Here is an 11,911-nt window from a genome sequence, read left to right as displayed (position 1 = left end):
ACACCCCCTCTCCTTCTCCCTCCCGTCTCATCAAACGCCCACAACAGGAATCGAAACTATCTCAAAAGATCATCAGAGAGAGAGAGAGAGAGAGAGAGAGAGAGAGAGAGAGCAGAGAAGAAGCAAGAATTCAAAAACGCGAAAGAAAAAAAAAGTTTTTTGTTTTGTTTTTTGAATTAGACATGGACGATTACACGAGAGAGATGATGGACCTGAAAACCCTAGTCACTCGAACCTTAGAGAAGAAGGGCGTTTTAGCTAAGATCCGGGTAAATGCCTTCTCCTTACCCACTTTCTGTTTTATTTCTTAATTATTTTTTGGAGTTTAATTAGTATCTATAGTACATTTCTTTCGCGAGAAAGTTTCACGATTCGCGAAGAAAATGAGAATGGGACGACTGAAACTGTTAAACGACTAGTCGCCTTTACTTTGCTCAACTTAGTCGGACGCCTGTTTTTCCTCTTGGATCCTGTGTAATGCTAGGAATATGAGATCCTGTCTTTAACTAACTGGAATATGAGTTATATACGCTTTTTTAACATTTTTGGGTACGATTATGTTCGTTCGTAGATCTTAGTGCGTTCGTCTGTATTTCAGAACAGTATCTCTTAAGCATAAAATTAGGTTTCCGTGTCTTAACTAGGGGGACGATGAAGTAAAGCAGCATGAGAGGAGCTGTGAGTAAAATGGTTGGTGTTATACGAAATGTTTAGTCCATGGAGATATGGAGTAGATTAACATTTTATATTTTGTTTACCAGATCGCAGGGGATTTAGAATTACGTTTTATTTTTCTTTGCTGATAGTTTGTTTGTTATCTGAGCATATTCTTAGTTTTAGGAATAACTGTTCAATGAAATGAAGAGATGACTTGATTATTTGGGGATTACGTTCTTTTGAAATATTTGTAAAAGGTCAAAAAATTGTTGATTTAATAGCAGATGATAAGAGATTTATTCTATTATGGGATGCAATAAATAAATAAATAAATATATAAAGTGTCACAGAAAGCTGGGTTTGGCTTTGCATGGCTGAATTATGTCAGAAGAACATGGCGCACTCGAAATGATATTGTATAATGAGCTAAGTAAATCTTCTTTAAATTCTAGTTTAACGGCCTCGAGAATCTTCTCAGCATATGCTTAATGATGTTAGGCTGAATTATGTCGGAAGAGCATGGCACACTCGAAATGCTTAGTGATGTTAGAGTTTTTCTTAAAATGATAACCATCTCAACTTAGCGAGTGATTTTGGTTCTATCCGCTGGAACTTTTTTTTTTCTTTCTATGATCTGGTTCAATTAAGTGCATATGAAGGAAGAGAATAAACTTGTCAAGATACTTTTAATATTTAAACTAAATGATTGAGTGCGCTCGTTCTTCTAGACATATATAACCAATTTCACCAAAAACCATAGTGAATCAGATATGATATGTCAATTCATTGGATGTTCGGAAGCTCATCTTTACTTTTTCTTGGTAGGCTGAGCTCAGAGCAAGTGTTTTTGAGGCAATTGAAGAGGAAGATCGGGTGATTGAAAAGGAAGAAGGTTTACCTCCTGCATTGTTGGGTAGCTGCAATGATCGTGCTAAAGAACTTCATGCATCTCCGTCAGGTTACTCTACAAATTTGAGCTTTTGCCTCTACCAAAGGAAAAATTCTTTCCATTATTTGTATTATTTCTCCAAAGTGTTTCTTATGATGTTTAGATTTCTGGGCCATGATTTTACCCTTAAATGCATGGTTTTTACTTGCTGCAGCTTGATGCTGATTTTTTATATTCTGGATTGTTTGTTTGTTTGATTTAGGCATTAAATTTAATTAGATGTCTATATATTTATTTTCTGTTGTATCGGAAGGCTTATCATCTTATCCCACATGCCCTGTTTTTCATTTGTAGAGAGAGGAATTGATTTTTGAGGGCTCTGTATGTAGTTTTGCTAAGGGTGGAAAGCTTTGGTTCTTGACCTTTGTTTATTTTGTTCAATGGTCATTCTCTTCTTAATGGAGAAGATCTTGGTGGTCTAATAAATCTTTTTCTGATCCTCTTTCTAAATTTCTGGGTTTTGTTCTTTACGTGGCTGACATCCTCTTGATCCTTGTCTATAATACTATCTTTTCTTCTAAATATGTTTTTTTTCCTCCTGTTGTATCACTGGTGTTTTGCTCCTGCATAAGGTGATCCATGTTATGAAAGCATTTAATAATCTGCATTGCTTTTTCCTTTTTAGAAATATTTTTTCTCCCGTAATTGCATATTTGATCTTCAAAATGCAGGGAGGCTGCTAACTGCGCTAATATGTGAATATTTAGACTGGGCACAACTAAATCACACCCTAAAAGTTTATCTGCCAGAGTGTAATTTGGTAATCAAGTAATTTTTTAATGTATTCCTTTCCTGATTTATAGAAGTGTTCGTTAAACCTCTATGTTGGCTAATATCTTACTTTAAATTCCAGCAAAAAGATTCTTGGAAGGCTGAACTAAAAGAATTCAGTAGCAAGAATGGATATGATCTTAATAGAAATGGAGACAGTGGACCCCTGCTTTTGGATGTTCTTGAAGGGTTCTTGAAGTTTGAGGTTTGCTCTTAGATCTCGTTCTTTTGTGTATAAACCTTTTCAGGCTAGTTTTGGATGCTAACATGATGTTTTGAAGTATGATGTCATTTTGGTTATTTGGCTTGGGGCCCATCTATTCTATTCCATCAATATTGCCAAAGGGTTAAAGTAACTGATTATTCCAAGTACAATGTTCATTATAAATGATGGTAAAATCTTTTATGGTAATCTTGTCCTGTTCTGATTTATGGCCTTCTGGGGAATCTTATCTGAAAACATTTTATGTTACCTACGGGTTTTTATTTTTTCTCAAAGTGTCATATCTGGAGTAGTGAGATGGATGGTGGAAATTAAGATTATTTCCTGATTTTGTTTATAGCCTTGTTACTATGTATCGCGCTGGTGTTGGCTGATGATGTATGAAGTCCTTGTTTGGTCTGTTTGATGTATAAGCTATCATCTTGAAAAGAAGGTAAACACTGATATCTCTGGTAATTGCTACTGGGTTTTCCAGAGTGGGTACATAAGCAGCTGTTCTCCGAAGATTTTGCAAGATATTTCTTCAGATGTGAGATAGAGTTACCAATTAGTCTGCATCTATGCTTGAAGGCTTAAGCATGTAAAATGAATGAATGCATCTGGTTTAGACAGCACGGGAAGTTTGACGAGCACTGTCGTCAGAAGGAACAGACTAGAAAATATAGCAGGAAGATGCTTTATTTGGAAGGAATCTTTAACAAAAATGAGCATATTTTGGTGATGCATTTGCAATCTCTTTTTGAGATAAACATGATAAGGGGGAGAAAACAAGGATTCTAGCACTTGGTGTTTATATTATGGTCAGGGGATCTGTTTGGCATATGTGAAAACAAATGCTTGAAATGTTCAGTGTCTCTTCTGGAGCAAAGATAATCAAGGAATGGAAATATAGTGAGAAATTGAAGGTCAGTATGTAACTGAAGGTCTCACATATAACTATGAATGAATTATAGTGGAGTTCAATATTTGCAGCTAAGTTTGATACATACAGGATCATATTTGTTTTTAACTGCTAATTTGGTGCCTACATCGGGATGAGACCGATGACAGCTGCAAGCAAAAGGAACAACTGATATAGCAGTAAGATGCTTCCAAATACGTGAACTTTTGTTGATCTTTTGCTATGGGATGAGCATGCTAAGGTGGAGAAGATGGGGATCCTGGCATTTTGATGTTTATATTGTGTTTTCAGTTTCAAGGGATCTGTGCAGGCATGAGCAAAAATGACTGCCTGATATGTTCAATGTCTCTTGTGGTAGAAAGATAAATGAGGATGATCTGAATGGAAATATAAAGAAACCGATTAAAGATCAAAATATAACTATTGATTAAATGTAATGGAGTTCAATATTTGCAGTTGAGTTTTGTAACTAATTTCTCATACCAATATGTTCCAGCTCATAGAAAATGGTTGATCTCCATTTTCTAGCTTCAGTACTTAATTAGCCATTGCTTTGTCATGAACTTTTGACAACCAAATGTAGAGTATGTTTTGGATGTCAGCTATAAGTTTGTCCTTGTGATTACTGATAAATTTCTGCTCCAAGAAGTTGGAGGTGGCTCTAGTGCAGGTGGATGTTGTGAGGAGGATTATCAAGGATTGATTGCCATGTAGGATAAAGTCTGTATGTTGTAGAGATGAATCATTTGATTTAGGTTGAAGATTCCTGTGGGCAGTACCACTTAAGTAGTTTGGCTGTAGATTGCTGAAGAATAGGTGGTTTCTTATTTGAGAAAGGTTGTGAATTTTGACCTGTAATATGGCTGAATGGCAATAAGTTTACCTGGTTCAGATGGTTGGAATGGTGAACTTCATCTAAATGAGTTGCTTTGCCGCAGTGTTTCAACGGATTGTGCATTTTATATTGAAGTTAAACTGAAACTTGATAATAGGTTTTGCTTCATTTTCTGGTGATTCCTAAAGCAGGGATGATTAAGTTCTTTGCATCATGAAATACTGTTATTGTCACTAATGGTTATTGTTTTTATAAGAGTTAAATAATTTCCATCCTTATCTAATGCAGAATTTATCCCAAACTCGGGGTACTGGAAGGAGAGTATCAGAAACTGAGTCCATATCTGGTTTAGAGTCACGAAATACACGTAGGCCTTCGTCGTCATCAATAGCTGGGGGATTTCCTCCACCGGGAAGGTGTGGACCGGCATCACTATTTCATCTCTCTTCTCTCTGATCCTCCATTTTCTTTCTTTCTTTCTGTTCATTTTCTTCTTTTTTATTTATTTATCAATTTTAGTTGAAATTTTTTACTAATTTCATCTCTCTTCTCTCTGATCCTCTTCTATTTTCTTTCTTTCTTTTCTATTTTCTTTCTTTCTTTATGTTCTTTTTCTCTTTTTCTGGTAACTTTAATTGAAACTTTTTACTTTCTGTTTTTCATGTTAGGCCGGTTCCTGCTTCCCAGGCATCTGGTGAGCAACTAGTCTATCTATGATATGCTTGTATATTTGTGATTTATTTATAATTTGCTACATGGTAGACTTGTATGATTTATTAGATATAATACTTTCTGCCATCTAGATCGGAGAGCAGGTTCTTCCATGTCTGGTTACCGAAAAGATGAATACAATTGGAGATATGACAATGATGATATTCCCGAGGAGGTGATTCGAGCTTCAGCAGCTCTTGAAAACCTTCAGTTGGATAGAAAAGCTCGGAATCTAACATCATCTTGGCGGTATGTTCCTTAACCCTCATAAAACAAAATTTTACTATGTTTTTCCCTTATTAATTAAGGTGAATTTTGGAATACAAATCAGTCTTCTATTCAAAGCTTTAATAAGTAGGCCACCAGCATAGGGGATCAAATGACTCTTTTTCTACAACAAGAAAGGAAGTGATTTTAAGCATTTCTATAGACATTTTGGATAATCTGACAATGAGTTCGTTTTTCTTTGATTAAGTTAACCCTGATGTTAGAATTTCGATTTCAACATATTTATTCCATTTGACTTCCTGGCGTTAACTGCAATATGTCCAAGTATTTTTTGCTTTCGGATGGTCAGATACGCTGTACTCTGTTTTTTTCATGTGACTTGTCTGGTGTTAGGAGCTTTTGTTGTCAGGTGATATTCTGCTTATTTTCTTGAGTTTACGCTGATTTTTGTCAGATCAGTTGTCTGACAGTAGGAACCATTTTCAATTACCTGTCATATTATTTCTCTTTATTAATTAACAGATATCCATGCATCAGTTTTTTGTGGTTAGGGTGACAGCTTGTCGAATCTGTTAAAAATGATGTATGAGATGAAGCCATGCAAGGAGTGGTTGTAGTTGTGTATAGTGGTCTAATGGCCTTCTGCTACATGTAAGGAGTGCTTGTGGTTCCTTTTCCCTACTTGTTAACTTTCTTGAAGTATCTCTCTACCTTTACTTCCTACATTTCTGCATATAGATTCATAGGATTCTTTCTGAGATTCTTGTTGTCATCATAAAGGCTTGGTGTGCTGTAACTACATCATAGCTGACAGCTGTAACAGTTGCAGCGTCTCTTGGTGATAGAGGTTTGGATAATAGAATTCTCTTGGAAATGTCCCTCATACTTCAAACTAAGATCAGTTTATGATGAGCCAAAGAGAGTGGGACTGTCACGAACCTTGTTCCTGACTCTTGAACATAGAAAAGATAACAGAGAAAAGAGAGAGAGATTAGTTGTTTTGAGGTAAAATATTACTGATGATTAGTGCATGAAATTCAAGCCTATTTATAGGCTACAATGATGCATATTCCGTCTAGACATGCTTTGGCAGTCGCAACGGTCTGTGAGGCCGGTAGACAATTGGATAAGTGTTCCTTTCGTTCCTATTTTCTGTTTTTGTTCAACTATCCTAACCGTAACCCTAGATACATGTTTGTTATAATGGAAAGGACAAGAGTACCCTTGTATAATGTCTTTTTTACCCTTAGATATTTTCTTTCCTATTTTACCCTTAAGTGGTATCCTGACAATACCCTCCTCTTCCCCAAGGTTGAGATCCAACTCCCAATACTATACATGTGTAAGAGTAGCCCTATCCAAATCCAGATACATTTTGATGTCATCACGAAGCTCTTCAGTTTCTTTTATTGTCAAGCCCTCGAAAACCATGTACGGTTCATTTATTTCAATATCCATATCATTAGAGCCCTTAAGGTGCTCAAAATATCAATAGGTTTTGTACGTCCATCATGTAGCCTAATGTGTAACCTGACTTTGCTTTGATCAAAATGAAACTCTTCTTTCTTCTTCCAGTCTTGGAATTCAACCCGAGCACATTCTCTGGCTAACAGTGCCATTTCTTCCTCTTGTTGTGCTTTTTCAATGGCCCTATTTTCTTTCTCTCTTAACCTTTTCAATCTCTACCTTCATGGCGGGAGAGAGCATGGTGAAACCGTTGTTGTGGAGCCTGAGAATGGCGTCCCTGAGCATGAGGCACATAGTGGTGGCACTAGCCTGTGAGCTGCTAAGGTGACTGCAATTGTGCTAGGCTGGCAAGATAATAAAGCTAATCTGTTGCACATCGTAGGACAAAGGTGAGAGAGGACAGACGTAGCCTTGGATTCCGTGGATGATAACAAGGCCATTGTTGAACATATCGGGATGCATTATTGCAATGCCTCCAATGAAAACTTTGGGGGCCGTTGTGCCATTTTTCTTGGAGGAGGTGATGGTGATGCAGTGGCCAGAGCTCAGTGGCTCAATCTTGGTACCAAAAGCAAGTCTGTGTAGATAGTCGATGGTGAAGAGGCTAGGAACCATGTGCTCTTGGAGGAGAGAAGGCCCCGAGAGTTTGGATGGGATCAACTATTCTTTATTTTATTTTCATCTTCTTCTTCAATGATTTCTCCCTCTTCTATTTCTCTTCATTTTCTTCTTCTGCTTCTTCTTCTTCTTCATTAGTGGGGTTTGAACCGATTCGGCTATGTAATTCTGTCCACTTCAAACTGTGTTCGGTCTAGCGCAATATTTTTCAACCGGTTCAGTCATTGAATTAGTTTTAGGGTTTTCCTCTTTTTCAACCGTTTCGTCTCTTCTGTTCCCATTTGCTTCTCTTGCAACAGAGGATTGTGGGATCTTTTGTTGCCCAATGGAGACGGCTACGCTCGTGCCACCGGCGTCACATCTTTTGTAAAGAATTATCGCCATGCAATATCTCCGTAATCAGATCCAGTCATCTGCATTTCTTGTAAGCTTCCATTCAAATTTTGGTCCAAAGCGGGTCGGCAACCTTCACGGTGGGTTGGACGACCATTGTTTTTGCCAAATCCACCTCCACCACCACCACCGGCTCCCCGTTGGATTTGGTACACTGCTCTAATATCACCTTGTGACGAACCTCGTTCCTGACTCCGAGCAGAGAAAAGATAACAGAGAAGAGAGGTTAGTTGCTTGGAGGTAATATATTCTTGATGATTAGTACATGGAATTCAAGCCTATTTATAAGCTACAATGGCGTGTATTCTGTCTAGGTGTGCTTTGGAGGTTGCAACAGTTTGTGAGGCCAGTATGATTGGGTAAGTGTCCCTTTCGTCCCTGTTTTCTGCTTCCGTTTCTGTTCAACTATGCTAACCCTAACCCTATATACATGTTTGTTATAATAGAAAGGACCAGACTACCCTTATACACTATTTCTTTTTTACCCTTACATATTTCTTCCTTATTTTACTCTTAAGTGGTCTTCTGATGGGGACAATCATCCGTTTTGGATAGAGGTGTTGAGATGTAGCTCACATTCAGAGGAGTTACGATTCACAAATAGGTCCTGGTAAAAGGGAGAGGGTATGGCACGCTATTAAGGGGTAGGGCAGTTTTTTTTCTTATAAAGGTCATTCTTGTAAAATTGCGTTTTCTCTTTCTCTATTAAAGGGAAAACCTCAGTTATAAGAGATGGTTCTTTGTATGGTAAAAAATTTCACATTGCTTCATGGAATAGTAAATTGTTGAAACATGTTAAAATTATTTTTCTTTTTTTTTTCTCTATCACTTGTACTTTTGATTGTGTGTCTTATTATATGACAACTCTTGTTTCCATGATTTGGGGATAGTATTGTCCAAAACTTCTGGTAAACCTTTGTCATTTGCAATTGGTTTCTTTGTTTTCTCTGCGGTTCTCTTTTGATTCGGTGCTTCAGTGTTTGTGTTTACTTTCTTTCTTTCTTGATCCAAATGATTAGTGGAATTCTGGCTATTGGTTATGGCCTTGTAAAGGCAGTGACTGCTTACATAGTTACCTGTTTAGAATGTTGTTTTGGTTTACAAAATGTGCTTCTAGAAACTTGAGTGGTAATCACCATTCTAGTTTTAGTGGAGATAATTACTAGCTGTACTTTGTCAAGTTTCAAATACGGCATTCTGGTGTACCATTGCCATTAAGTAACTTCGTGTTAGTGATATAATTCTAGCGGGAGATAAAAGAAATTTACATTTTACCTCCTTCAATAGTTTCTGGCATGGATCGGAAGGATTTGGCAGGGGTAGAATGGGGACAGATAGAGACTGGAGATGTAGAGAGGTTGGACTGAGTGACTGTTTGGATGAGGGTCGAGTAGGACTAACTGGTTGCAAAATGATCCATTTTTGTCCTACATAGTTTGATGTCAAAAGCACGGATCTTAACATAAAATACCATTTGAAATTTGGGTAAGTATGGGAGGTAGTTATCAATGCTATAACCCAAAAATGTTTGGTGGTAAATATAAGCTTTCTGGAAAAGAAAGAAAACAAAATCCAAAAATGTACCGGGTGTCTTCCTGTAAACAATTCAAACCCATCAAGTTGAAACATACTGTTACTTCTCAACCCTTAAAATCTCTACTGGTTGATTTTTTCTGCTTGTGAGTATTGTTCTAGTCCAGCATATTCAAACCCATAAAAGAGTTAGTATTTTTTTCTGCTTGTGAGTATTTTTTCGTCTTGTGAGTATTGTTCTCTACTGGTTGGTTTTTTCTGGTCGATATTTTCTGCTTGTGAGTATTGTGCTAAATTTAGATTCTATGTCCATAAAAATTCTTTTATTCCTCTCTTTCCAAATAGTCCAAAATGAGCCAATATGATTAACTTGATAAAGCTATTCGAACTTTAAATATCTTTCCACGCTCAAATCTCCTCTCTCATCATGTCTCCAATAATCCCAACTCAAACCCAATAAGCTATATGCCGAAGACCAGAATCCATGCACAAATGACAGCAGATGAGGATGTGATTTCTTATTTCTGCATCATTTTTACGTAAGTAACACCCATTCACCAGAATCTCTCCCCTCCTGAGGGATTTGTTCCGAACTGCTTCCTATGTGAAATAAAGCCACTCCAGGAGTCGCCTTCACCTTCCAAATCATTTCCAAAGGGAACTTATTAGTGCACTTCCTCTTTTAGTCAAATGCCCATAATATGACTTCACTGAGAAAAGTCTCTTTGAATTTAAACCCAAATCAAATAGGTACATCTTCATTGGAGACCACTACTGGAGAAAGCAGCTTGAGAATATTTATATACTCCTCAATCTCCAATCATTCAAATTTCTAACTAATTCAACAATCCAAGTGCTTCTACGGACACACCTTTATTTTTTCCTTGGTATTCAAGTAGATGAAACTTGAGAAGATTTCAGGGCTGTGTGTGAAAGGTTTCCTGACTGGGTTCTACGGACACACCTTTATACTGGACAATAGCAAAAATTGTGGGAAAGTGCAAGTGTAAAGCCCCTCCTACCACCCAATCATCCTTCTAAAAACTCACAGAATCCAAGTGCCTCTTTACTGACTCATCTGATGTCTTTTTTGTATTCACCTTTCCCTTAATTTTATACCCTTCCATATCCGAGTCATATGTACCCCTCAAATTTAAGGCGTACCAATCATATAAATCTAATCCATATTTTGCCGCGGTCACCTTTCTCCAAAAACTACCCACTCCTACATGAACCTGCAACCCACTTCTTTTAGAGAGCTGAGCTCAACCAAACCAGGGATCTCATACGCAGTCCATCCTACAGAATAGATTTTGCTTCACTTGATCCCACACCTCGAAGTGAAACCTTCTCTTCTCAACCAAATCACCCCATAGACTCAGTGTTGAATCCCTGGTAACCTCTTATCCACACTCACTGGAATTGGTGGCTTAAAGGTCAGCATCATGCGGTAAACTAAATTGATGGTTTTGTTAAAAATTAGCTGCTAAACTTGTACGGGTCTAATCATCACGGATGCCTTCTAGGAATTTCTGCATCATAATATAATTGGGGCTTTGGCTGCAGGCATGCTGGAGATGGGATCAGCGACGATGATAGGAGGGCTGATCACATGTAACTGAATGACATCTTTCTTATTGCGGCATTTGTAGTTTAGTGTGTAATTTTTACCCAATTGATCAAATGCTTGAATACCATCAAATGGGTAGTGGTGCTTATGCAAGTTCTTTTTTTCTTAATATAATTTGTGATGTGGTGCTAAATCTGTGTTTTACATCGGTTTCGAAATTACCAATTGTGTATCCTCATTTGATCTATAGATGATTTCTGAGTCACTGGATTGGGATTAAAGATCTCAAGTCATTCGAAACTTGAAGCGAAATAGATCTCGTGGTGGTAATAAGTTAACCAAGTGTAACGAGTGAAAAATGTGAATATGAGATTGTCATGTCTAGAGAAATTTGTTGGTCTAAATAATGCAATAAATTATTCCTTTACAAATCAGAAGGAATAGAAAAATATCTCCGAGAGAGCAGGCAAGCCAGGAATGAATGAGAGGGAATCGGTCGGCTCTCTTAACGAGAATCCCACGGCTGAAAAGACAGTTGAGCAAAAAATACATTATTTGGAGTTACGAATAGTTTTGTTACAAATAAAATTATATATTATACAATATTAAGAACCTGTTAATTATATACGAAAACAATTATTCACGTTTTAATTTAAATAAATATACTGGAAGTGCACAATATTTCAATTGAGAATCCTTAAGACGTAATGACAGAAAATATCCTAATAGAAAAATATTAGATATGAATGGAACTCACACTGACGCAAATTGCCAAGCCACTTGTAGGGCCCACTTTTTTTTTTTTTAAATAATTCCTATTTGTAATATTAAGTGGGTTCAAAATCTGGATTTTGAGTTGTACACTATATATATATATATATTGTTTTCAAAATTTTAAAATAAATTATGTTTATTAATAGTTCAAATTTTATGCTATTATTGTCGTATAAAATATATTAGCAATAAATGTTTAAAATATTTAAAAGAAATGGAAATTAAAATATGGGATAATTAAAAATAATATTTATATATATACATATGCTAATTAAATTAAT

The 11,911-nt window shown here is 36.7% G+C and overlaps 1 protein-coding gene across 1 annotated transcript; it reads left to right on the top strand.

Moving 5' to 3' along the window:
* On the top strand, positions 1-11,049 carry LOC110824020 (protein TONNEAU 1a-like). The gene is made up of 8 exons (XM_088213007.1): positions 1-269; positions 1,483-1,615; positions 2,278-2,366; positions 2,460-2,582; positions 4,625-4,752; positions 5,005-5,030; positions 5,140-5,296; positions 10,853-11,049. Exons 1-8 carry the CDS (start codon positions 183-185, stop codon positions 10,902-10,904), a joined length of 795 nt encoding a protein of 264 aa, XP_088069133.1. The 5' UTR covers positions 1-182; the 3' UTR covers positions 10,905-11,049.
* Positions 11,050-11,911: the final 862 nt, after the last annotated feature.

The sequence above is a fragment of the Carica papaya genome, chromosome 2 (genome assembly GCF_054855325.1).
Source record: "Carica papaya isolate Zhongbai chromosome 2, ASM5485532v1, whole genome shotgun sequence".
In the NCBI taxonomy this organism is placed as follows: Eukaryota; Viridiplantae; Streptophyta; class Magnoliopsida; order Brassicales; family Caricaceae; genus Carica; species Carica papaya.
The sequence above is the reverse complement of the archived record's forward strand: the minus strand, read 5'-3'. Positions and strand labels throughout refer to the sequence as shown.

Coding starts and splice junctions, on each gene's coding strand:
- LOC110824020 (XM_088213007.1), top strand. CDS start 183: ATGGACGATTACACGAGAGAGATGATGGACCTGAAAACCCTAGTCACT. Junction 270..1,482: donor GCGTTTTAGCTAAGATCCGG/GTAAATGCCTTC, acceptor TTTTCTTGGTAG/GCTGAGCTCAGAGCAAGTGT. Junction 2,583..4,624: donor AAGGGTTCTTGAAGTTTGAG/GTTTGCTCTTAG, acceptor TATCTAATGCAG/AATTTATCCCAAACTCGGGG.